Genomic DNA, 27,084 nt, shown 5'->3' with positions numbered 1-27,084 from the left:
AAATAAAAAGAAAGAGTAAGTGGATGTCTGACGAAGTGACAAGTAACTACCTCACAAACTATCAGGGTCGTCTCAACAAGTTTGGGGCCTAAAACCAAACATTATAAAGAGGCAATATTTTTATAGTTGATAAATATATATTGAATAATTATAATAAACTAGTGTGATTCTACAAATGAGGTGTGAAGAGGCAAGATATATATAGAAATTATGAAGTAAAAACGCAAATAATGTAAATTTTCAATAAAAATTATACAATATAAAGTTTGGACTAATAAAATATGACTCAAATTTTTAAAAAAGATGATGATATTAAAATAGTAGAGATGAATTTGATAAGTTAATAAATAATATTAAAATAGTGTTGATTAGTTTTAGCGCTTGAAATTTGAATAAGACACCAAACACAAATTTGATCTTTTTATAAACACACAATAATAAATATCACATAATTTAAAATATTTGAACGTTTGAGAGACTTAGAAATATTCAATAATAAGAAAATAAAAAATAGTGAAAGGAGAACAAACAAAAGTAAGAATAAGAACACAATACTATTGGTTCATGATAATCGTCAAAATATAAATGAGCTAGACAACAAAATAGATAATAAACATGCGAAACTAAAAAAAATATTATAATTAACTAGGCACATAAAAAAATATTAAGCTTATTGATTAATATCTGTAACCTTAAAATACAAAATAAACAAACCTTCATTTTGAAAGAAGAACACCCGGATGTTATGTGTTTAACTCTTGTGATTTATTTGTTTTCATTCTCTTTCCTATTTTGCATTTTTCTTTTGTTTTGTTTCATTAAGTTGGATGGGCCACCTTGGGCTTCTCTTTGTACAAATTCAAATAAATTAGCCCAATGAATTTTTAATTAAAAATATATAAAAGATTCACAAGTTTTGCTAAATTATTTTAGCCATGCACATTTTTATTTAACTTTAATTGTAGCATTAATTCATTTGATTTATTCCAATATTTCCTTCCAAAATAAAATGAATATACATGTTAAAGAAATAATATTATTTGAAAAGTAAGACAATCCTCTCTATCTAGTTTTGAACTAATAAATAATATGTAAATTGTCTTTAGAAAATCAACAATCATTATTCAGTAATCCTAATTCTTAACCTAACTTGTTTTCAAACCAAACGATCCTAAATGTTGAGCATTAATTTGAGTGGGGGCAAATACACAGAAAACCTAAGTACTTCTGTCATTGTAAACGGAAAAACGTGAAGAAAAAGGATTGTGGGGTTGTTTGTAGCATGGAAGTGGGGGGTTGTACCAAAAAGCATGCAACTAAGAAAATTAACACTTGCACCCTTACCCTACACACCATGGACGGATCAGCTTTCAAACACTTTAACTAATTTCACGGGATATCTATTATCTCCACTTCAAGGTTGGAAATGGGGGCTGCACCAAAAAGCATGTAATTGACACAATTAACGCGTGGGCCCTTACCTTGCACACCAAGTTGTGAACAACCAACTTGCGAATACCTCAACTAATTCCACGGTATACTTCTCACCTCCCACCTTTTGAGGTTTGTGGTGTTGTTTGTAGTCGCGGGAAGTGAGGGTTTGTACCAAAAGGCATGCAAAGGACACAATTAACATATGGGCCATTACGTTGCACACAAAACAAGTGAGTGAGCCAGCTTGAGCGCACCTCAACTTATTCCACGGAATACGTGACACCTACCACCATTCGAGATTTTTGGTGTTGTTTGTAGCCTTGGGAAGTGGGGGCTTGTACCAAAAAGCATGCAACTGACACAATTAACACGTGAGCCCTTATCCCGCACACAAAACATACGAACGGGCTAGCTTTCGTGTACCTCTACTAATTCCGCTAAATACATGACACCTCCCACCTTTCGAGGTTTGTGGTGTAGTTCGTAGTTTTGGGAACAAGAAGCATGCAACTAACACAGTTAAAACGTGAGCACTTAACCATCAACCATGGCATGTCAGGTGCTCAACTAACTAATTCTACGAAATACATGTAACTTCCCACCTTTCGAGGTTTGGGGTTTTGTTTGTAGCTGTGGGAAGTGGGGCTGCAACAAAAAGCAGGCAACTGACACAATTAACATGTGGGCCCTTACCTTGCACTCCAAGTTGTAAACGGGCCAACTTGCGCGCACCTCAACTAATTTCACTCGATACCTGTCACTAGGGGTGTCAAAAATGAACACACATAGATAACCCGTCAAGAATTTTAAGGGTTGAGCTCAAATAATTTGAATTAGGTTCAATCTCAACCCATTTGAAGAGAATTCTCAATTGAGCCCAATTCAATCTCCAATTTCAACCTGTTTTAAAACTTTTTATTAAGATATGTTCCCATATTGAAGGTATGAATTATTATCTATTTAACATCTTTTAGGATTTATCTATCTATTTGTTACTTTTTTTAACAAAAAACTCTTGAGCAGAATATCAAATTGTGATTATAAAAGTTAAACATCAATGTTAAATTAGTGAGATTAATCGGGTCAAATTGGGCTAGTCAAGACCTAACCCATTTTTTAGCATTTGAGCCCGAAGTAAACTTGAGCGGGTCAAGACCCAACCCAATTTTCTATTCAATCCATTTAAATATTTTCAATTTCAACTCAACCCACCCATTTGACACACCTACCTGCCACCTCCCACCTTTTGAGATTTGTGGTGTTATTTGTAGCCCTGGGAAGTGGGTCCTGTACCAAAAAGCATGCAACTGACACAATTAACAAGTGGACCTTACCTTGCACATCAAGCATGTTGGTTGTTGCACACCTCAACTAATTTCATGAGATATCTATCACCTCCCACCTTTCGAGGTTTGAGGTGGTATAATTGTAGCAGTCATGGGGAGTGGGGGCTCGTGCCAAAAAGTATGCAACTGATACAATTAACACGTGACACCAAACATGTGGAAGGGTCAGCTTTCGCACACTTCGACTAATTTCACGAGATATCTGTCACCTCCCACCTTTCAAAGTTTGTATTGTTGTTTGTACTTGTGGGGAAGTGGGGTTTGTACCAAAAATCATGCAACTGACAATTGACACGTGAACCCTTACCCTGCACACCAAACATGTGGCCGGACTGGTCAGGTTTCACACACCTCAACTAATTCCACGTATGCCTCCCACTTTCCACCAGCAACAGATACTATATAACTCTGCCCACCAAGGCTAGGACAAATGCAAAGAATCACCTAATGTTTTTTTTGTCTCCACTCAATTTTGAACCTGAGGCCTCAGGATTATCAACGACTTCATTGACCACTGATAAGAATTTAAACACACAAAAGAAGAAAAATACCTAAAGATATTGACAGGAGGAGAAATGAAAACTTACAGACAGTGACTTTCTATAATTGGAGGCCTAATTACATGACTGAACTAGGTTAGTGAAGTGTACTGTTTCATTATTTTGTAAGATGCCAAAACTGTTGCATTATTCTGTCTATTCATTGGACCTAGCATCTTCTACGCGGCTGCCTAGCTTAACAATATCTTCAACAAAAATCTTTCCGTCTGCAACAAAAACACTCAACAGAAGTTAGACGCAACAAATATAAAAAGACATTCAGTTTTCGGGTCAATTGTGAATTAAGATAATTAATGACAAATACGAAAATCTACATTGTAGGTCCTAAATTAAGAGTTGCTTCTTATAAAACCATGTTTATTTCAATCGCAAAATGCAGCAACTTCAGTACTAATCCAATAAAAAATCTGAGGCTCACGTCTTTGAAAAGAATGTATAATTAAAAGCAATTAAAAGATGTGGAACCTAAAAAAGTAGTTGTTCTAGATAATAAGGAAGTTTTGGTGCTCATACAATGTTAATCACCAACTTCCTGACATCTATTATTTACCATGAATGAGCAAATAGGTCATCTATTTGAATATACAGTGAGACAGGTTGATCATATAGTTAAGCTGGTTTATTTAGGACACTTGAGATTTGGGACTCTTCAATCAAGGATTTTGTATAGTTAATACGTGACTTCTTTAGTTGAGGATGCGCACACGGTTATCAAAAAATGACTTCTTTAGTAGTATAGTTGCTGAAAGTTACTCACCGACCATCAAGTGTGGTATTGCTAATTGTTACCAAACAAACAGTGTCAATTTTTAAAAAAATGGCATTCAGATAGCTAAAAGACTTCAAACAAAATTGAAAATTGACCTGTATCTTTGGAAAGGTTGCTGATGAGTTCTTGAATTCCTTCTTTGCCAAGAGTATCCTTCAAGTACATGGCTGCAGCTGCTAGCTCCTCAGGAGTCACTTTTCCATCATAATCCCTGTACAACAAAACAGCATGCAAGTCAATGAAAAGCAAAATTTTGGATCCGCTCAGTTGCAGTTGAGCATGTAACTTCCCGGCAACTTAGGTCACCACTGCAAGCCACAAACCAGACCAGACTAATGACAGAAATATAAACATGATTATCATTACTTCCAGTCATGATATGATAATGGTCACGTGCATGGTCATGATTAATATTCCACCAATTCATCTTCAAAAGATAACACATATCATTCATGTTTTGCAACATGAGAATCATTCCATGATAAGGAGCGCATTTCTGCGTGCATGCTTGTGAATAAATAGGTAGATTAAAAGATGAATAAAGGGAACAAGATTTCCCCAACTTCGACCTTAATTTCATTGGAGTTGGAGAAGGACACAACTATTCAAAATGGTTTTGTACTAGTATAAAAAAGAAAATGTGAAAGCTCAAAATTGATCATCAAGCAAAAACTTTTGATAAGGATAACAAAGCAGGATTATCAAGCAAAACACTGCTACTCACCTGTCAAGTATTTGCCAATGGTTGCCAATTTTGGCATCAACATCATCGATTTCCTTCTCGAGATTTTGAAGCATGGAATCAACCTGAAACATATTAAGCCAATAAATAAGTAATTTCAAGCAAGCTGTAGGAACATATCCCAGTGTGCTGTTAGTTTTCCCTTGATTATCTTCTACATCACTTTGTATCAGTGAATCATAGTACTATCTAGGCTACTTTATCTGATGCTTTGCTCAATTTTTTTAAGGATATAGAGGACGAAATAAATGTCTTTTGTCACTACCTTCAGGACTATTACAGGTTGAACGTCTCACCTTATCTATGAGTGCAGATGAAACCTCATCATGTTCAGCAGCATGATCATTCTCATCATGAGCAGCTCTATATGCCTTCATGGCATCCACTTCACCAACTGTACCCTCTTCATTTACCATGCTATGATAAAGCTCGATCTGACAAGAAAAGGAATCCTCCATGAGTCGCAGATTCTTGAGGAGAATTACCTGGCCTTATAGAGAACCAAAGAGAAACTCGCAACTTGTAAAACGAATACCAGAAAAACATCAATAGCAAAGGGAGTCAGACAGCAAACAGGTGTGATTTCTTTCTTTTATTATGTTTTAAACTTATCTTTTTATTGGGGGAGAGAGAGAAGGATAGCTGGAGGAACAAGGTGCCCTATTAATTCTCTGCTATTAATTGAATTTTCTGCTGTTTAAGAAAGTCAAAAAATTGTGACATAGAAGACACTGAGTCAACATAGATATCCTAGGATTATGCTAGGTTTTCCTTTTACCTTGTAAATATGGTCTTAGCACAACCTATGAGCTGTTTTTGGTCAATATATACAAATGATACTTTATCAAATGGAAGCAAGGACATAATGAAATGATAAACATAAGAAAGAATTATTAAGAGAAACAGCTAGTATTAACATAAGAGATTCCCATTTGCTTATTCTTGGTCTGATTTCTCATATAGTTGCTTCTGAATGACATACCTCTTTATTTACAAGCCTCAGGAACTCTTCACGCTCTTGGCTAACAGACTGCATAAAATAGAGATAATAAAAGATTGAGAAAAAAGACTAGGTACTGAACAGTCCAAAACTTTTTCAGGTACATACTTACAGAAGCAGAAGCCAGAACAGCCAGGGCACGGCTAATTTTACATAGCTGCTCTTGTTTGTCAATAGCTCTTGCTCGAGCTTGCTCTTGTGCTTTTGTAGCAGTAGGAACAGTCATCTCTTTCAATGCTACATCTTCTCGACTACAAACAGATTTTTTCCTTCTAGATTTCTCTTCTTCCTCTTTCTCTCTCTCTTCCTCCTCCTGTGGACAATTACAATTACCTCTAAGCAGACGAGTACTGATGCTTACACAATTTGATGTACAAAAAATATAATACAGATGCCTAAAGAGGCAGATTCATTTCCTGATGGATACCATTGTCAAAAAATAGGATTCCCGGTAAGAGAACAAGAAAAAGATCCATCCACTACATATAAGCAGGGGAGAGGAGGTGGAAAAGAAAAGACATAAGAAAACTGTTCATTTCACAAGAATAAAAGAAGACATCAACCTTGATAAGCTCCTCTTGCATTTTAAGAAATTCCAATTTCCTCCTCCTTTCCGATAGAGAATCTTCAGATGGCAGGGAAGTGATGCCCACAGTGTCCACAACCTCATCTGGTAGTGAAGACAGTGTAGCTCCAACAACCTCCTCTGGCTTCAACCTTCCAGAAACAGTGAAAGATCTGCTCACGTGCAAAGAAAAAGCAGGTCATATGTGCTCAAAAGTGAACAAGATTAATCAGTTGCAAGTTAAATAATCCAGAAAATGTGTAATATGTGCACACATATTCTAGTCTACAGGTGCTGAATTTCAGAGAGAGAGAGAGAGAGACTGAGATACCTGGAAAGGATCAGAAGTGAAGAAGGCACTGAATGATTAAGTGACAAATCCAACCAATCTCGGAGCTGCACTTAAGAATAACAATATCAGAACAAAATACTCTGATCTTCTACAAATGGTGATTACTAAAAATCTTCTTATTATAAAGAGGATAAAAAGATCACGCCAAGTTGCTCTCACTGCACAATATTCGTTCAAACTGAATCTCCATCATTTTCAGAGATGGTGCAATGTTCTTTGCTGACAAAAACTCACATTGCATGTTGAAACAAAGACGCAACTGTTAGGATCCTAAGTACACTTACCTCTGTGCATGTTGATAAAGCAAAAAACCCGTTGAACAAAAAGGAAGGACAAAAGTCTATCTCTGAGAGAAAACTAACTGCAGAGGCTTATTAGAGATTGTTGGACAGAAAAGATGACAGGAGCCTAAAGTAATTTACTTATCCAATCCCAGGGTACTACATCATTGACTTTGAAGTTCATTGAATGCATGAATGATTTTCAACCCTCATATTTGCTTAACGGAAGCAGTCAGAGACTTGTTCTTTATTTCCATACTTCCCCTAAATGTACATATTCTCCTCTTCTAGTTTTCTGGTAACTGAAGGAACTAAAAACATTTCTTTTCCTTTTGTCAATTCAATATTTGTGAGGAGTCATTGTCCCCTTTGGCTTCTTAATTTCTTATGAAACAATGAAAATGGACCACATCATCACCCTTTTGCTTCTCCACGTGCCCATTAACTTTTGTGTCAATGACGACAGCGGTACAGCTAATTGAGTGCTTATACGAACTTATTCCTTCACATCCATTTGAGCAGAAGGATCATAGCATTCTAATGACGTGTTTCACATTCACAGTCTAGATGCCAGAAGGTTCCTCCATCACTATAACCAGTTAACTTTAGAACAGTAAAGATGATAGTCCCTTCGTCCCCATTTTTTTGGCATTCTTTTCCTTTTTATCTGTCCCTATAATTGAGATGTTTTCATGTTTAGAAATTAAACTTATTCTTTACCATCCAATTTACCGCTGATTGAAATGTTCAATGAGAATTGGCATGACTTGACACGGCCCACTGCATAGAAATACTAGTATGCTACTAAGAATACTTCTAATAGTTTGTAGAAATGTAGCACTTGTTTCACAAGACTTCCTTTCTTTCTTGATCTCTGTGCCTACTCAAATACTCGCAGACAAATGAGAAGAGTATTTTTCATTGCTAATAAAAACTTTCAACAAGAAAATCTCTAAAAAAAAGATGAAGTCAACATTGAATATCTTAGCAAAGATCGTCTGAGAAACACATATTGCAAGTGCTCATCTAATAATTAGCTGAAAAAGTTGCTGCAATCCGAAACTATTGACAGGATATCCACATAATATCGAACTGAACAAAATATATTTGCATTGATGTTTATTACAGAAATATTGACGAAGAACCTGTTGGCGCATTTCTTCCACGGAAAATAAACCAAGCATGCCTCGCTCTCTACAATCTTCACGAAGTTCTGCCTCTGAAAGGGATTCCACACCTTCAGCTTGAATCAATTTGTCATCAACTTTAATCCTATGAAAATTATAGGAGTTTCAGTATCAAGTATATTTTACTAGATTCAACTGAACAAAGATGAAACTAGTTACTTTGAGAGTAGCTAGTATACGTCGTATGTCATGTTAATGAACATGTAGACATGTTCCTTCTAATTATGAAAAACAACACCTAGATACTTGAGAAATAACTTGGCTGTTACATCTCCAAGAACTGCATTAATCACCTTTTATCCCAGGCTATATAACACAAACAAAGACAGACTGGTATTTGTAATTTTGTACTACTCATTGATGTTGCTTCTTGTTTAAGAGTAAAGACAGCTTTTTCCATCAACAGTTAAACAAGTGAAAAATTGTTTCCATCAGCAAACAACTCGTTGATCACATTTTTGTTTCCCAATAAAGTGAATATTCGCAATTACTTTCTTTCAGAGCTGCAGATTTATTATTGTTTGAGTTATGTAGCTTGCACAAGCACAACTAAACAAACTATAAGGTCTTCCCAGCGAATGTTCGAGAAGTCGAGAGAAACTGAATGTACATCCATATGAAGGACCATTTTCTTATTTCTGTTAACAAATCAAACAGGCTGACATAACAAGTTCCCCTTTCTGATACAGCTCTTCTAGACAATGCTTCAAACACCTTAATCAGAGTCCAAAACACCACACCAGAAGAGTTTTATGTAATTGACTCACTACTGAACAATGTTACGGGAAACCTCTTTTCTTGTACCTCCACAAGGGTCAAGAACAAGACAAAGAATGGCCTACTTACAAAGGAACTGAATATACATCCACATGAAAGACATTTTTCTTATTTCTGACAACAAGTTAAACAAACTGATGTATCAAGTTCCTCTTTCTGATGCAATTTTCCTATATACTGCTTCAAACACCTTATCCAGAGTCCAAGCACCACCACCAAAAGAGTTTTATAGACTGGAGATTCAGGAAGTGAATCACTACTGAAAAATGTTAGGGAGAACTTTTTGTTAGAATGATAATGTTAGGGAAAACTTCTTTTTTTAAGAATGATAATGTTAGGGAAAACTTCTTCTCCTCTACGACTACAAGCATCAAAAACAAGTCAAAGTATGGCCTACTTTCACAAACTGTGACTGACTAAAAAGGAAACATACATTTAGAAATCAGAACATCCAGAACAGTCTCTAACATGCATTTTCTTTAAACAATATCCTACATAGAAAGATGTGGTGCACCTTTGCAATCTCTTCCGAAGCATGAAACGCAAATAAGCATCTGTTCCATAAGGACTGATCCCCATATACTTGCACATACTTACTAATCGAGACCTGAGAAATAGATAAGATACAATTCCTTCCATATTCAGAGATAAGCTCGCATATCAAGTTGACTAGATGCAACCATAGAGAATAAAAGACTTGGTTATTAACCCAACCTTCTTATATTATCTAGGGTAAGTTCATCGTTGAACAGCTTGGCAAAGCCTAATATCTCCTCATTTGTGACTCCTGCACCTCTTCTAACCTGCATGAAGTTACAAGGCCTGTATTTAGACAAACAGAATGCTATTGATCTTGGTTGGCATTTCTTGTTTCCATATTTTTAGCCTCTGGAGGGCTGTAGAGGAGACAGTAATGGTTGTATATCAAGAATGAGTCACCTTGCTCAGAAACTCATCAAGATCTTCAGCTGTTTTCTTTAATTCTCCACTCTGAGAGTTTTGGACTTCTTTAGCCATCTCCTTGACAGTGTCTTGAAGAAATTTTGCATACTCTATCCTCGCAATCAACCTCCTCTTTAATGCTTCCTATAAGTGAATTATTCCAACAAAGTAAGTTGATGATCTTTGGAATATAAACTCTTTTGCTTACGTAAACGCAGAAGTAACAATCTGAGATTGCTAATGACATTGCAATTTGTTAGAATGTGCACAGAAGCATTTCACCATACATGGCACGCCTACAGCTTACAGATGGGAAGATTTGGAGGTCAAGGATTAGGATAGAAGTTTAGTAAGAAGTTGTGCGTTGTATAGTTGTTTCCTTATCAGTAGTGTTTGTATTACTCTCCTAGTACATTGTCCTTCGATTTTAGTTTCTCTTTGGCTTTGGTTATCATATTATTTGTTGTTGCAACTGTTATCTTCTCCATTTGTTTTCAGTATGAATTCTTCAGTACTTTATTTGATTTACAAGCTTGACTTTTGGATATGCTTTACTTGAGTAGAGGGTCTATCGGAAACAGCCTCTCACCTTCCCAAGGTAGGGGTAAGGTTGTGTATACACCACCCTTCCAGATCCCACTTGTGGAATTACATCGTGTATGTTGATGTTGTTGTTGTTGTATAAGACGAAACCTAGATTGAGAAATCAAGTCCTAGAACTACAAATCAGCAAAAATCTACGACATCACACAAGTTAAAAATATTACAGACTACTTAGACTACAACCAAAAAAAATTACTTTACACTCAGAAAGAAAGGATTTGACCTGTTCTTTCATTTTGTCTTGAAAAGTAGACGGCAGCATGTTTGGAAATAGCTTCAAGAACACAGGCAGTAAGAATTCCATGAACGGGACAATGATGAAAACAGCAAACGGAACAAGCCTGAACATATCAGCTGTAGTCCGTGTCAGCTGTTGCCTCTCTCTTCTAGAAAGACTCTTTCCACTAGCTAGCTTTATCAGCAATCTTGAACTGATCCTCATGTCAGCCCATAGGAGCTTAAAACCTAGCCAGTAATGTTGCAGAGTAGAAGTAAGCTCATGTTTCCAGTGAGCAAGTTTTTTGGCCCAATCTTCCCTGAATAAATACCCAAAAAGATAAGGAAAGAATGCAACTGAGCACTATCAGAGGCACTTCTTGTATAGCCAAAAATGAATCAATAGATTCTAACAATCCTAACCTACTCATTGAGGCCACCATTCTCAAAGAGGGACCAATCCCCAAAAGTGTTGCCCATACTCTCTGTATAACAGATTTAGCATCTTTCTGAGATTCTTGCAGGCGTTGCGCTTTTGCTTTGGCCTTTGCAGTACTTAATCCTACGACAGCTTGATCACATTCCTCTGGAGAAGCTTCACTTTTCTTTTTGGCAATCAACTCTTCTTCATCATCACTTCCCAAATTAGGTTTTTTTGCTGTTGCAGTAGAGGTACAACGTACAGAGTATGGCCACAAACTCATACTAGTCGAAGGAACAACATCAACTCTTCTATTTAGATAGTCAAATACTGTAGTACTATAACGTTTTGTCCGGAAGAATACTAAACCTGAAAATCCATCATTTATTGGAGAAACTTCGTCATGATCCTTTCTTTTATCCAAACCCTGACATATACAATTCGCAGTTGAGCTGAAACCGCAGGAGTCAAAATAATGAGCAGATTGCCCATTCCCCCAACTCCGAAGATTTTGAATAGACCGAGCAGAGACATTCAAATAGTCGGAAAGGAGCCTCCTCCTCCGTAGAATCGCCCTAGAAGCCATTAATTTCCTCTTCACTAACAAACAAAAATCATCATGTTCAGCAAGTGGCTCAAAGTTACTCGAATTAAATAAAACACCAAAAGTGAAACTACAAATCATACGCGATTAATTGCATATCTTCTTCCATTTCTTCTAAATACATAAACATAACATAGAACACTAGCAATTAACTACAAATATGCTCTAGACTAGAGATAGATATACACACATTGATCCTTCTAGAAGGTTCCACAGCATGCCTCCAAGGTTGTGCAATTGTGGCCTAGTGATCAATGAAACTGGAATGTAAGACTAGTATTCATACAACCAATACTCAATATCCGTGTTGATGGAAGGGAAGCCAGCTGGTCAATTAGTCGAAATGCATGCGAATTGACACAAACACCACCAGTACACACACATATTAATTGATATTATAATACAAAGTTTTCTCCTTATTTTCATCTTATATATGCTATACTCTAAAACTTGGAGAAAAAAGAAAAAAAAAATAACAATCTGCAAGTAGAACTAAAATTACATTACACAGGACACAAGCATAAAACTGCAAATATAGTCAATTATTCTCCTCTTTCTTTTCTTCTCAACATATACTCTGCAAATCTGTGCTTAGAGATTATATTTTTTAAAAAAAAGTAAAGCTAAAATTAAACAACCTAGATCACCAGCACTAATAAAAAAGTGCAAACATACTCCATTGATCATCTATTACACAATAATTTTTTTTCTTCTTCTCACCACAAATTCAGCTAAAATTTTAGAATTAATACACTCACAAATCACAAAAAGCTACAGAAAATTTTGATTTCACATAAAATCAACACTTCATAGAAACGATAAACTAATGAATTTTCCACAGCTGACAATATTCAAAGCAATGATGAAAAAAGCTTCAACATTTACCAATTTCTCCTCGTTTGATGGCAGAGAAAATAGTTTTGCAGAGAAACATGCAAATTTGTGCTTAGAAATCAAAATAACAGATAAAAAAAAAAGAAGCTAAAACTAAACAACACAGAACACTAGCACTAATAGAAACTGCAAACACACTCGATTGATCGCCTATTACGAGATAAATTTTTTCTTCTCAACATCACTATTTCAGCTAAAATTTATCATGAAACACTTACAGATCAAAAAAAAGAACTTTTCACATGAAATTGATACTGCAATTGAAACAATGATTTGCGAAATTGCGATATTGTAACAACTTTCAAAGTGACGATGAAAATAGCTTCGATACTTACAAATTTCACCTTGTTTGATGCGCAGAGAGAATGATTTTGCTGTGAAATTTAACGTGTGAACATGTACAAAGAATCGAGAATGCTTATGGATTTCAAGTTTCTAAGTGTATTTAGAGAGAGAAAAATGGAGGAGAAAAAATAGGTCAAGTTAGGGTCACAATTTATATACATGAGGTTTTAGGAATATTGGGGTTTAAGTAATCAGGTGTAGTGCAGGTGCAAATTCTTCAGTGTACAACACCATTGTGAATCGTGGATTAATTTATTTATTTTTTCATTTTAGTCTAATAATAATAAATTTTCGTGTAATCGATTTGAGGGAGATTCGATATGTGTAGATTTTTCCTTTTTTTGGAATCAAAAGGTTTGTTTTCGATAGACTTTTTGTATTTAACGATGCATTATCAAAAGAAGCTAGAAAGAACAGTTAAAAATAACATTAACAAAGTGGTAAGATGAGCATGGCCAATGAAGCAATAATACGTAACAAATAAAAAAGATGAAATCAAAGATTTTAAATTACTTTTTTAAAAATGCATGTTCAATTCAAATTTATAATTTAAAATCTATAGTCAAGCTAAACATATACTAAATAATAATAATATGAATATGATATAAATTTGATTTCTCTTGTTGGATGCTTAATATTTGCTTATTTGCCTTTGCTTAATTTATTTTACAACAATAAAATAGGTGAATAAATCTCTATTTTTATCATTTTTCATGTTCTTTTGATTCTAATCATTTTGTAAATAATAAAAATGTCTAGAGATTTTGCCAAACACTTGCAAGTATGTATAATAGATGTATTATATCTACGTGTACTTCTTAAAATAATATTGAAAAATAAGTAATCGTACTAATATCAAAGAAATCCTAAATTGAAATGATTTCGAAAAATTTAATTTTTATAAATATAAAATAAAATAATTATTGATAAGATATAATTTTAGAATATAAACAACCAAATCAAAACATTTAAATTTACCTAATGGTCTCAACTTTCTTTCTTAAAATAAAAATAAATCTTCTGGTTAATACATGAAATAATACTAGTATCTTCAAAATAAAGAAAAAAATTACTATTACATCCCAAATAATAAAATGATGATAAAGAAATAAAATTATTTACACCCCAAATATATAAATGGAATACAACTTTAAATGATAAACTTATTTTTATTTGAAAACACTTTTATAACTGTTCGCTCATAACAACATTTTATTAGTCAAAATATATTCAAACACAATTATTATTTTGTCCATAATTTTTCAATATCATAAATACCAAATCTTACCCTATTTATGATTTGATGGAATTTTCCCTGTATAATAAAGATTGTTGTATATGTATAGCATAAGCTTCATAGAAAAAAATCACTTTGATCTTCTTTCACTTTTCATTTATCAAAAATGGAATTGAACTTAGAATTCATTTCCACAAAACTCATAAAACCATCCATACCAACACCACCACACCTTAAGAATTACAAGTTATCGTTCTTCGATCAGCTCGCGGAGAGGGAACATATGCCATTACTACTTTTCTATCCATATGGTAACAACAATGACATCGGTGATGATTTGTTTGATCAGAAACTCGAAAAATCCCTATCCAGGATTTTATCTCATGTTTATCCTGCAGCAGGAAGGTTGTCAAGGGATCGATTTTCAATCGATTGCCTTGACCAAGGTGTTACGTTTACAAAAGCTAAAGTCAATTGTCAATTCAATGATTTCATCGATCAGGTCCAAAAGGACCTTAATCTCGCCCTGTTTTTCTTCCCTCGGGATATCCAGGATTTAAAGGACGTGGATTTTGACAGTACTCCACCTATGGTTGTGCAAGTCACAAAATTCGAATGTGGTGGAATTGCTATGTCCATTAGTGCATCACACCTTGTAATGGATGGATTCAGCAATTTCAAATTCGTTTACGAGTGGGCTAAAGTGTGTAAATTTGAGATTCCAGATGATGAGATTGATTTCATGAGTTTTGATTTTGGTGAGATTCTTCCAGCAAGAGATTTATCGCGTATTTTCCCAAATCGTGTTCATCCAGTAGAATCAGAAGAAAGATTTATAGCTAACAGATTCTTTATTACTGAACAGACGATATCGTCTCTCAGAGACAAGTTAACAGGGGCGATAGATTCAGGGGAGTTGTGCTTTAAGCCTTCGAGAGTTGAAATTATTACAGCAATTTTATGGAGGGCTTTAATTCGTGTTTCAGAAGCAAAACACGGATATTTGAGACGTTCATTAGTGTTTTTTCCAGTGAATTTACGCGGAAGAATCTCATTACCTTTAAAAGAGAACGCGTTTGGGAATTATGTAATGGATGCTCCAATAATGTTTGTACCAGAGAAGAACAAAATGGAGCTTCATGATTTCGTAACATTGATTAGGAATTCAGTGCAAAAAGCTATTGATGCTTGTGCTATAGGTACAGCTGATGATATAATCGCGAATGTGGCTGATTCATACAAGGAAATCTTCGCGTCAAAAGAATGGGGAACTGACAATGATGAAGTCGATAAGTGTATAATTTCGAGTTTGTGCAAGTTTCCTATGAAGGATGCCGATTTTGGTAGAGGAAAACCGAGTTTGATGCATTTTGGATTGAGAAATTTTCATAGTTGTTGGATGTATGATGCAGAATGTGGAAGTATTTGTGTTCAAGTGGACTTGAAGGATAGTTATATGAGTTTATTTGAATGTCAAAGTGATATCAAGGCTTTTACCAACGTTCTTGGAAATCAAGAGCGGATTCAACTACAGCCGTTACTGTAAGAGCGTGAAACTCATTCTCAAGCACTCGCTAAGAGTTATATTACTTATCAATGTTTTTTCTAGACCATGATGTTAAGGCTTTAGAGTTTTCTATGTTGTTTTTCTTTTTAGTCATCTTTCTAGTATGTCTGGTTTATTATCATTGAGTTAACAGGTTTTTAATGATTTTATAAGAAAAAAAAATATTGAATTATTAATTAAAGTTTTAATTTTTTTAGCTTTGAATTATTGAGTACATCGATAACCACGGTAAAAAGGTAGACATTTCCTCATTTACCTCTACATAAATATAGTAAATATTTATATCAATATATTTGCTGGTTACTACCTTTCATTTGTCATATAGCCTTCAACTCACATTATTGTCCTAGTTCCTTTATTTGTATTGCGCTTTATAGTTCTTTTAATTTACACGGTTGTAAATATTGATTCGATTTTAATTATGAACGTTATGTAAAGCTACATTATTATCACACCGCGTCAAATTATTGAAGAAGTCATATATTTATATTATGAGCATTTTTTTATTGGTTAAACCAGCTTAAAAATTGATAAATCAAAAATCATATCTTTTTTTTTCTATATAAAGGGGAAGAGTGGGGTGCCACTATATATCTTAGCTTTGCTTAATCTCACTTTTGCAAGTTCACCACCTCTATTTACTCATGGCATTTCAAAAAGAAAACATGCAAGTTGAAATCATATCCACAAAATTCATAAAACCATCTTCACCAACTCCAAATCATCTCCAAATTTACAAGTTATGTTTCTTTGATCAAGTAACTGATGAGACACATTTACCTCTTGTTCTTTTTTATCCTCCTACCAACAACATTAATTTATCATCTCATCATGAAGAACAACTTGAGCAATCCTTATCTAGGATTTTAACTCATGTTTACCCTATTTCTGGTAGATTTAACGAAGATATTAACTCGATATCCTGCCAGGATCAAGGGGTTAAATTTATAAAAGCAAAAATGAATAGTAAACTCAATGAATTTCTTGATAAAGCACATAAGGATGTTAACCTTTCATTGCTTTGTTGGCCTCAAGATTCATGGAATGTAGATCCATCCAATTTATTCGCCATGCCACTTGTCATTATCCAAATCACGGAATTTGAGTGCGGTGGCTTAGCACTATCTCTGAGCCACGTGCACATGGCTATGGATGGTTATTCAACTTTTAGTTTTATCAACGAATGGTCCAAAGTGTGTAGACTTGAGATTCCTGTAGAGAAGATCGATTTCATGAGCTTTGATTTAGCTAATGTTTTTCCAACGAGAGATTTATCGAAGCTTCTCTTGCCTCGTGTTCCTACAGAAGATCGCGTGGAGTCTAAATTAGTAGCCAAAAGGCTATACATCAATGAAGATTCCATTTCAAGGCTAAGAGAAAAAGTTGGTGGAGATTTATGCAAATTTAAGCCGTCAAGAGTTGAAATGATTACGGCCCTCCTATTGAGGGCATTAATCCGTGCTTCAGAAAAGAAGCACGGATATCTAAGACGTTCTTTAATGAACATTCCAATAAACTTGCGCACTAGGTTGACTTGTTTACCTCAAGTAGAGAAATCTTTTGGGAATCTTGGAGTTGACGCCCCTATAAAATTCATACCTGGAGAGAACAAGATGGAGTTGCACGAATTCGTGACATTAATTCATAACACTGTGAAGGAAACTATCGCTACTTGTGACAAGACTTCACCGGAGGACATAGTTTTCGCGGTGTCAAATATATATAATAAAAGTTTCCTAGCACAAGATTGGGGAGGAAGTGATGAAGTTGATAAGTACACAAGTTCAAGTTTATGTAAATTTCCTATACAAGAAGCTGATTTTGGTTGGGGAAAGCCATGTTTGATGCATTTTGGGTCAAGACATGATCAGTGTTGCTGGTTGTATGATGCAGAATGTGGCAATGGGATTTGTGTGCAAGTGGATTTGAAGGAAGATCATATGCATCTATTTGAATGTGATAATGATATCAAGTATTTCTTTTCTTTTTAGCCTTTTATCCCCTACCTAGCGCGGAACATTAGTGATATTCTAAGTAGCTTCGTAAGGTTTGGCAAGTTTTATTTACTTTGTTATTGTTGTTGTCGTCATCATTTTCGATTACTAAGTATAATAAAGTTGCATTTGTTATCTTGTTACAACTTCATTTGTTGGAGAGTAGTACTACCTTTTACCTTATAAAACATACATAAGGAAATATTTGTGTAGTGTGTTGGAGATTATTAGTTCTTTTACCCAATAATTAAATGCTTGCACATTTTAACGTATAGGCTTGTCATATTTCTTCAATCATCACATCATTTGACTCTAGCAAGATATCAAACGTTTTTTTGACATCTTAAACGTCACTGTGAATAACGTTTTAAGAGTAAGACGTTACATACATTAACGTTTTAGGAGTAAAACATTACTACGAGTAACGTATATTAATCTAATGTCGTCAGTTTTTAAAAAATAAAATATACTCTAAAACGTTACTGTGAAATACGTTTATACTAGTTTTGTAAAAAAAATTTAAAAAACAAATTATTTTGGTGAATTACTTTATATAATGGCTTAATTTGGTCAATACTTTTTGTTATCTTAGATCTTTCTTTAGCTGATGTGTTTGCTATTCGTTTTTCATTTTCATAATATTCAAACAAATCAATGCTTCAAAAAAGATTTATTAGGTGAGAACAAAGCAACATTTTTGGATAAAGAGATTTTAACAAGGTTGCTAACAAAGAAGTTGGGCTTAGAGTGTGTTTGGTATGAAGGTGTTTTTCAATTTTTTCATGTTTGATTGGGACAAAAGTTTCGGAAAATGTTTTCCAAATCAACTCATTTTTCTCAAAATTAAGGAAAATGACTTCCGTTCAAAAATTAAGGAAAACATTTTCTATAACTCTCCTCCAATTTCAAATTACTTTTTTTTTGGGAAAACATCAATTTAAATAAATATTTTCAATCTCAAAATTTTATTTTTTCACCTGATCCTTGACCCTACCCCCACCGGCCAGCCCCCCCCCCCACCCCTAATTTTGCTTTTTTAAAATATTTTCAACTTTAAATTTTTATTTTTAAACTCCTACCCCTCCCCCCCTCCCGGCCAGCCCCCCCACCAGTCCCCAATCCCCCAAAAAAATAATTTTGTTTTTTAAAAATACTATCAACTTTAAATTTTTATTTTTTTCACTCCTATTCCCTCCCCTCCCCCTCCCCCGGCCCCCACCACCACCACCAAAAAAATAATAATTTTGATTTTGGAAAATATTTTCAATGTCATAAATTATTTTTTACTCTATTAAAAATAAAAGATGTCTCTCAAAAACATTTTTCATTCATAAATCAAACACTAAAAATCATTTCCAGAAAATATTTTCTACTCATCAACCAAACATGAGAAAATAAGTCCAAAATCTACTTGTTTTCTTTCATCAACTTTTCAGTTTTTCACCATTGTCCCCATCATTCACGTTTTTCTTTCATCAAATTTTCACTTTTATTCTCTCTCTCATTGTTGAAGAAGAACTAGTTATTCAAATTTATACTAATTTGTCCAGATTTATCAATTAGTTTAAGAAATCTCTCAAATGATAAAGATATTTTCTAAGTCATCATTTATTTTGCGAGATTTTATTTTCAAAATCACTCATTAAGTTGAATTTTCGATTGTATGTATCACGGATTTTTTGTCATTTTTTCTATATTTATGTGAGTTTGTTAACATACTCATAAAATATTTATGCATTTTGAATTTTTAGTATTTTAAACACGATTATTCTTTTTTGTGATTTTGTTTTCATATTTGAAATTTAGTAGATTGTAAGTTGTAATAATCTACATAACAATTCATACATAATATATTGTTTGATTTTTTTATATATATTCATATTTAATAATTTTAAATTTTGCTTATAGGGTTAATAATGCATAAGTTAATACAGATTCAGATTTGAATTTGGTGAAAAAAATTGGAAAAAAAAACCCATAGAAGACGAAGGAGAAAGAGAGATCAGAGAAGATGTATCTCGAACTATATTCATAAATCAAATACATAACAAACTAAAACATTGACATCTAAGATAAATATTGAAAGTGTGCCTAAGAAAACCCATTAAATATCAAAATATTGACATTTTGAAACTTTTTTCGAGAAATTATTATCTTAGAGAAGTTATTAATTAATCGAGTATTAATTTAGTAAGATGTTACTGTATAATATATAGTGTTTCAATATTTTCCAACATTGACATCTTGTTTAGATGGTTGTAAACCGTTGTATTGTATTTGTATCGTTAGTTAAAATACAATCTTTGTTTTCAATTTTTACTTAAATTCTATTGTATTGTATCGTTAGTTAACAAAGAAAAGACGCATTTTTTGTAACAACTGATTTGGTGTGATCGCATTGTTACCTTAATATTTTCTTCTCATTTTATCTTTATTTCTTATTCAATAATCATATTTCATCTTTTATCCTACCATTTCATCATAGCTCTACTCCGTACCTTACTTTTCTTATAGATTTATCGCTCAAATTATGAATGTACGACATTATATAACACAAAAAAAATACGATAAAATACTACTCCATCCGTCCCATTTCATGTGGCACTTTTCCCATTTCGAGATTCAAACAAGTCTATCTCTGACCGTAAGTTTTTCATATATTCTTTTAACATTTAAAATTATTTTGTGACTTATAGTACTCTTTACGTAGTTTATAAATACATAAATTTTATTTTTAAAAGATTAAAAATTTCATATGTAAATATCTAATCAAAATTACACTATTTGATATTTAAAAAATAAAAAATATCACATAAAATAAAATAAAGAAATATAAAGTATAATACAATATGATATAAAATAATGAGTAACAACCATCCCACGTGAATCGTGAGTAGGTTGAGTCTCCCTAATAAATGAATTGAAATAATAAATGCATCTATTTTTCTTTGAGTTTTAATGTTTCGACACGTACATGTCCTTACGTATGGCCCATTGAAAAAAAACAATTTATTCCCATCACCTCAACTTTGACATTTAAAAAATAAAATTCACATGTTATTTGATTCTTTGTATCAAACGTTTTCGAGTTTTGGGAAAAGGTTTGATTTTATTTTTACTATTAAAATAAAATTATTTTTACTTTTTTTATTATTGATTTTATTAAATTTATCGCTAATTTTGAAAATTGACTAAAATTATCTAATCTTTAAAAAAAATGTATTCCTTATTTTAATTCAATAACCCCATTCCATTTAGAATAATTCGATAACCTTATTTTATTCATTTTCTAAAATTTCCGTTGTTCATTCGCTTTCTTTGTATTTTAATACAAAAACTAATTAAATGAGATTTGATATCTGCTATATATATTTATAATATAATTTTAATCATATATAAATAATAATATTTCGAAACCCTGACAATATGCTGGATTGGCCCCGTATTGATTGCATTATTGAAAATACATAGTTCAACTTAAGGTGTAATATTTGAAATTTAGCGATAATTTTTATTTAAACATTTATATAAAAATCAAAAAGTACTCATATAATATATATAATTAAAATTATTTTTATTTTAATTAATATGTAATAATGTAATTATCCGACGATAGAATACCGATCAACGTCCCACAACATTTTCTTTTTGATTTCTCACCTACTGTGATTGATTGATACTTTGTAGTACACTTTTTTATTTCCCTTTTTTCTTCACCTACCATAATTTATTTATCAAATTTGGATGTGATACATTTATTGTGAAAATACATTATTTTAGCATATTATTTTTATTAATTGATATTTAGTAAAATATAAAAAATAAATATCTTAGATTTGAAGTTGAAACCTCAAGTTAAGTCTTGAACCCTTCAATAATTAAATCAATCTTTAGTATTATATTTAAGTAAGAGGTTTAAATTAATATATAGATAAAATTTCTCAAAAACACTTTAAATTTAAATGTATAATATAATTTTTTATCGAAGGAGTTCGGATGACCCATTCATCAACATCGAGGTCTGTATTTACTTATAAAATGATTTTAACCATATATAATTAATAATATTTTTCATCGAAGAGAGTTCGAAACCCTTGATAATATGTTGACTCCGTCTTGATTGATTCCATTATTGAAATATATCTTCCCCAATATATCTTTTTCAACGATTTTTTTACACGTTATTTTTTTGAAGATCCGTTCATCTTAAGGTGTAATACTTGAAATTTATCGATAATTTTATTTAAGGTGTGACAAAATATAAAGAAGTAAAATTATGCAAAAGTTAAAAAGTGTTCGCTTGTAATATATATATATATATATATATATATACATATATGATAAAAATTATTTTTATTCTAACTAATACATAATGTAGTTATCCGACGATGGAATATCGATCAACATCCCACAATTTTTTCCTTTTGGTTTCTCACCTGTTGTTAATTACGATTCGCGTCAGAAAATCCCACATAAAAATAACGTGCTCTCTAACAAAAACAACTCAAAAAAAACAAATAAAATATCAGTTCAATAACGTTTTCAACGTTTATCCTAATAAAGAGTAGAATAAATAATCAAAGTAAACTTATTTTTATAGTTTGTTTTAGATAAAAACATGATCAACTAAATATAAATAATATACTAATTAATTCCTTTTCTTTTTAGAACTTTGATATAACTCGCCCTTTTTATAACCTTTGTCATATTTTCTGTTCTTTCAAATATTCACTATTTAATAATAACCTACAAGTTATATAGAAAATGTAAATTATACTAAACGATAAGATGCGACTTTTTTTATTTTGTCTTGTTGTAATTGTTATTAATACAAAGAAATCACATGTGAAAAGTACTGGATTTTAAAAATGGTGTTTTGTACAAATATAATTGATATCACGTCCACATCTTTAATGCCTCGTGATACTCGTGTTGTAGTATGCTTTTCCATTTCCCTTTTTTCTTCGCCTACCATAATTTATTGCGATTAGGAACAAAAATATCCTTTTAACTTTATTTCATCGATTGATTTTAATTTTAAGATATTTTTATTCCTATTACAAATAAATTTAAAAATATATTTCTCTCTAGATAAGAAAACTCCAAATTAATTAAAATTATTTAATTTTAATTCGACTCGACTCATTTAATAATATAATTTATTTTTTAAATGCAAATCAACTTTATTTTTCCCACACCAGCATGACCAAACCCATCGCCTTCTCCGAGATCTCCTTTATCATCACCGTATCGCTCCCACTTTACATATAGTATTGAGAAGCTTGACTAAGGCTAATAAATGAGTTGAACTAATAAATACACTAATTTTTCTTTGAGTTAATATTTCGATGTCCTTACGTAAGGCCCATATTGTGGTCCCAATTTATTACTTCCTCCGTTTAAAAAAAAAAACGAACATATTTCCTTTTTAATATGTTTTAAAAAGAATGATCGTTTTTCTTTTCTGGTAGTACTTTAATTTTAACTTTTCACGTGATATGTCTAAGACCATCAGAATAAAAGGCATTTCGATACTTTTGACATAACTTTAATTTACAATCATAAGATTAAAAAGTCTTCTTTATTTTCTCAAACTTCGTTTCAAGTCAAACTAGGTCAATTTTTTTTAAAGCGAAGGGAGCATCCATATAACCTCAAAACAAGTTTTTTGGAAGTAAAAACAAATTATGATATATTGTATTACTAACGTTGAATGTGAAAACCATAATTAACCACATAGCAAAAAACGATTTTTCATAATTGATCATGTGTAAAAAATAGTTTTGTAAAGTGGATTTGGCTTAAGTTAACAAATAATATCATAAATGAATTTTTTTTTTTCAAACGTAAATAGTAAAATAATGAATTTATACTATTTATATAACAATTAACATAATGAATTTTTTCTGAAAGTTTAATAATGTATATGAGTCTTTTCTATATTAACAATAATAATTATTCTAATATTATATCTGATATCAAATTTTAAATATTAAATTAGAAGAATTTACTATATGCGTAAAATTAAATGATGAAGAGAGAAACTAATTGACAAAATTCAACTTGAAAAATATATCCCCAAGCTCAGGGGAAAATTTGTTTTCTCATTGTTACAAATTATTTATATATTTTTTAATAATCACGTTTATCATAAACATCGTGAAATATAGTCTAACAATAATTAGTCCCTTCGAGAATATCCGATAAAATTGAAACAATACACATCAAACAATAATTGAAGCTATTTTATTTTAAAATGTTAGAATTTGTTTCCTCTGACTTCCTTGTTTTCCCATTGCCTTTTCAAGAGCTATATGAAAATCTTTAAAAGGCACCATCTCCATCCTGTATTAATTTTTTTCCAAAAATAATCAATATTGCTGCATTGTTCATTTTATATTCAAAATAACTTTTTTTTTTTTAGTAAAATTATATATAAATTCATAAAGAATTAATCGATCGAGAGAGTAAGAAATTTTACTCATATTGCAATATCCCAGCACGAACGAGGGCCAATAGATGATCAATCGAACACTTATATTGTGCTTCATCTAAATTCTTTTCTCGTAACAGAAATCCTTTCAATGAAATATCCTTTTTAAAAAAAGAAGACAATTCAGTATATATAACAACATATTCAACGAACTACAATGGTCAAATTTGGAAAAAATAAAACGTATATAAAATTTATTCGTATCTTATAAAATAGAAATATATTCTCGATAACCGATCCAAAGAATTACTTAGTATTTAAATTTCATGATTGATCATTTGAAAACTAACCTTGAATATAAAATGTGTAGTAGATACAGTAATTGGCTTCTTTGACATCCCTCCATATGTAACCATAGTGCCACCTTGCCTTAAAAATAAAAAAAATTTGTATATTTTCAATATTTAACCAAAAGTAAAAACTTCAACTTTGAAAAACATAATTTTTTTTTAAAAAAAAATCTCACTTTAAGAATTTTACCACCATATTAGCTGCATTTCCACCAATACAATTCAAACCCAAACTAGGTTTAGGTATATCACCCTACAACACATCATCGATCGATCGTTACAATATATTTAAAAAAATATTATATTATTCGTATATAAAAATTTTAAATTCATACCAGGAGTTTTTTGACATCTTTGACTTCGAGTTCACTTTCAGTAAATACTTTAGTAGCTCCAAGTTTGATTAATTTTTCCTTAATTTTATCAGAATCAGGTTTATCTCTTATGATATTAATGCTATGAATTCCACGAATTCGAGCTAATTGAATAACACATTGCCCTACTATGCTTGTAGCTCCATTTTGAACAATTGTGTCCCCTGTTTAATTGAAAACACTAATTAATTTTTAAATCAAAATAAAAGTAATTAAACATATTTTTAATTTTGAAATTTAAATAATAAACCTGATTTTAAAGCCACAAAATCCTCAAGCATTCTCAAGGCACTCAATGGATTAACAGAAATAGTGGCAGCATATTCAATTGGAGTGTTTTTGTCTATTTTGTACCATAAACTTTGATCTTCTACCACATATGTTTGCCATGTCCCTGGAACACATACACATAAAACTCCGAATTCAGAATTTGAATTTTACGAATACTTTTGTAAAGGAAAATTAGAATTTTTTTTATGTATCTAGCGCTTTCATCAATATAAAAGATGGAGGAAGTTTTTTTGGGTTGTACCTGTATTTAACAACAATTAATTAATGATAATAACTTTATTATCGCTGAATATGTATTTTTAGCGACAACTAAACACTCTCTGTAAAATGTCCCTTAAAGCCTATAGCGACATTTAGTCTAATGACAATCAGTAAAGCTTTAACACTCTTTGTCAACATTCACATTTATTTTCGTTAAAAGTTATTTTTAACATAGTAAAACTGGGAAACGGTAAATAGTAAACTAACTAAAAACGATTTGACAAAAAAATCGATATGAAAAACGAAAATATAGCTATAATTTGAATAATTACCCGAAAGATAAGCTGCATGTATTACCAAATCTCCAGGGGAAAGAGCCACAACAGCAGAGCCTACAGAATGTATTTCTCCAACACCTTCCCATCCACCAATGGCAGGGGTCGGTGGCAATACTAGATACACTCCTGATATGCAAATATTAATAAAATTTAAGAACTCGATTATAAAAATTATTCACAAATTTTTAAGCTTTTTTTTTTGACGATTATAGAAGTTCGATATTTAACTTGAAATTGTATTCTAAAATTGGAAAACTCCTATAATATGTTTTCTAGACACATTTTTTACTTTTTATGTTCTATTTCTTGAAGATTATTCTAAATAGGAAAAAAATAATTAAAATAACTAAACACAATTTCATAAATCCCCACTCCCCCCACCCCACCCAAAACAACAACAACAAAAAAAAAAATTAAAAATACTTCGAAATCTTTAATCATAATATTCGAAATAGCTAGTTTATTCACGCATCAACAAATGCTTAACTCATTTTTCACTTTTTATTGTACTTTTGTACATTCAACTTTGAATATTATTTCAAATATTCTTTAGAAAAAATTATATCCAAACACAACTTCATATAACGTAATTTATCGTCGAAGAAATCAAATTTTTTTCCTTTATTGAAATTAATTAAAACTACAACCTAGTAATTACTATATCAACTATTAGTTTTAAAAAATATTATTTTTCTCATTCAATTTTTTTAAAAAAACTCATATACATATATATATATATTAAAAAAAAGAGAATTTAATTAAACCCTCTATTCTGTTGATATCAGCAGGATTGATGGGAGCTGCAAGCATTTTCACGCACACTTCGTTTGCATTCAGCACCACCGGTGGAATATTAGCAATCCTGTCGGAATTAGAATTTTCACTGACGAAATTCAAAATATATATATAAAAAAAATTTAAACAAACATATACTATATATACATAAAAAAAAATTTAACTGTATATATAAAATATAATCTTTTGACAGGACATTATGAATGTAGAACGAACCTTGTGACGGTGTCGGGAGGGCCGTATTTGTCGTAGACAACGGCGGTGGATGGCGGAGACATGGTGGCCGGGAAGTTTACGGGGGAGATTTGTTTAGGGACGACCAAATGTGAGTGTTGAGACAACATTTTTCGATAGAATATTTTGATGTATTGTACTAAAGTGTTTCTTAGTGTTCACTTGGAAATATTGAGGGAAAAAATGCAACTACTTGTAATTATGTAAGAGAAGGGCATAAAATAGTTCTCAA

General features: G+C 31.9%; 4 protein-coding genes across 7 annotated transcripts; 2 read left to right on the top strand and 2 right to left on the bottom strand.

Annotated features, from left to right (window-relative positions):
• Window positions 1-3,250: 3,250 nt before the first annotated feature.
• Window positions 3,251-13,178, bottom strand: LOC101247004 (uncharacterized). Of its 4 annotated transcripts, XM_010316478.4 has the most exons (16): window positions 13,029-13,168; window positions 11,990-12,043; window positions 11,198-11,795; window positions 10,782-11,094; window positions 9,953-10,099; window positions 9,728-9,816; window positions 9,528-9,620; window positions 8,195-8,321; window positions 6,748-6,812; window positions 6,415-6,589; window positions 5,964-6,164; window positions 5,834-5,881; window positions 5,148-5,285; window positions 4,834-4,916; window positions 4,205-4,320; window positions 3,251-3,546 (listed from the first exon to the last, which is right to left on the bottom strand). In XM_010316478.4, the coding sequence occupies exons 3-16, from the start codon at window positions 11,779-11,781 to the stop codon at window positions 3,476-3,478; spliced, it is 2,250 nt and encodes a 749-aa protein (XP_010314780.1). In that variant the 5' UTR covers window positions 11,782-11,795; window positions 11,990-12,043; window positions 13,029-13,168; the 3' UTR covers window positions 3,251-3,475. The 4 variants fall into 4 exon arrangements, 3 of the variants coding, with proteins under 3 accessions (XP_010314780.1, XP_010314779.1, XP_069148917.1); XR_011213515.1 differs by lacking the exon at window positions 11,990-12,043 and having other exon boundaries at window positions 5,960-6,164; window positions 13,029-13,178; XM_010316477.4 differs by lacking the exon at window positions 11,990-12,043 and having other exon boundaries at window positions 13,029-13,178.
• A 771-nt stretch (window positions 13,179-13,949) lies between these two features.
• LOC101267215 (vinorine synthase-like) lies at window positions 13,950-16,138 on the top strand. Its single transcript, XM_004253131.5, has one exon. It carries the CDS (start codon window positions 14,442-14,444, stop codon window positions 15,819-15,821), a length of 1,380 nt encoding a protein of 459 aa, XP_004253179.1. The 5' UTR covers window positions 13,950-14,441; the 3' UTR covers window positions 15,822-16,138.
• A 288-nt stretch (window positions 16,139-16,426) lies between these two features.
• On the top strand, window positions 16,427-17,982 carry LOC101247305 (acyltransferase Pun1-like). Its single transcript, XM_004252982.5, has one exon. The coding sequence runs from the start codon at window positions 16,487-16,489 to the stop codon at window positions 17,831-17,833; it is 1,347 nt and encodes a 448-aa protein (XP_004253030.1). The 5' UTR covers window positions 16,427-16,486; the 3' UTR covers window positions 17,834-17,982.
• Window positions 17,983-23,899: 5,917 nt separating this feature from the next.
• Window positions 23,900-27,084, bottom strand: LOC101247598 (enoyl-[acyl-carrier-protein] reductase, mitochondrial-like). The gene is made up of 9 exons (XM_004252983.5): window positions 26,835-27,084; window positions 26,588-26,685; window positions 25,818-25,949; window positions 25,244-25,387; window positions 24,955-25,157; window positions 24,796-24,872; window positions 24,620-24,698; window positions 24,318-24,430; window positions 23,900-24,181 (listed from the first exon to the last, which is right to left on the bottom strand). Exons 1-9 carry the CDS (start codon window positions 26,960-26,962, stop codon window positions 24,088-24,090), a joined length of 1,068 nt encoding a protein of 355 aa, XP_004253031.1. The 5' UTR covers window positions 26,963-27,084; the 3' UTR covers window positions 23,900-24,087.

This window comes from Solanum lycopersicum, chromosome 12 (assembly GCF_036512215.1).
Source record: "Solanum lycopersicum chromosome 12, SLM_r2.1".
In the NCBI taxonomy this organism is placed as follows: Eukaryota; Viridiplantae; Streptophyta; class Magnoliopsida; order Solanales; family Solanaceae; genus Solanum; species Solanum lycopersicum.
Note: the sequence above shows the minus strand (reverse complement) of the source record. Positions and strands in the feature narration are given on the sequence as shown.

Bases quoted from the DNA above. Each gene is read 5' to 3' on its own strand.
- LOC101267215 (XM_004253131.5), top strand. From the start codon at position 14,442: ATGGAATTGAACTTAGAATTCATTTCCACAAAACTCATAAAACCATCC.
- LOC101247598 (XM_004252983.5), bottom strand. From the start codon at position 26,962: ATGTTGTCTCAACACTCACATTTGGTCGTCCCTAAACAAATCTCCCCC. The intron at 26,686-26,834 runs GTTCGTTCTACA...TAATTCCGACAG, and splicing joins CCTCCCGACACCGTCACAAG to GATTGCTAATATTCCACCGG. The intron at 24,873-24,954 runs GTATGAATTTAA...GATGTGTTGTAG, and splicing joins AAGATGTCAAAAAACTCCTG to GGTGATATACCTAAACCTAG.
- LOC101247305 (XM_004252982.5), top strand. From the start codon at position 16,487: ATGGCATTTCAAAAAGAAAACATGCAAGTTGAAATCATATCCACAAAA.
- LOC101247004 (XM_010316477.4), bottom strand. From the start codon at position 11,781: ATGGCTTCTAGGGCGATTCTACGGAGGAGGAGGCTCCTTTCCGACTAT. The intron at 10,100-10,781 runs GTCAAATCCTTT...ATTCACTTATAG, and splicing joins AAGACAAAATGAAAGAACAG to GAAGCATTAAAGAGGAGGTT. The intron at 6,165-6,414 runs GTTGATGTCTTC...AATTGTCCACAG, and splicing joins TGCAAGAGGAGCTTATCAAG to GAGGAGGAAGAGAGAGAGAA.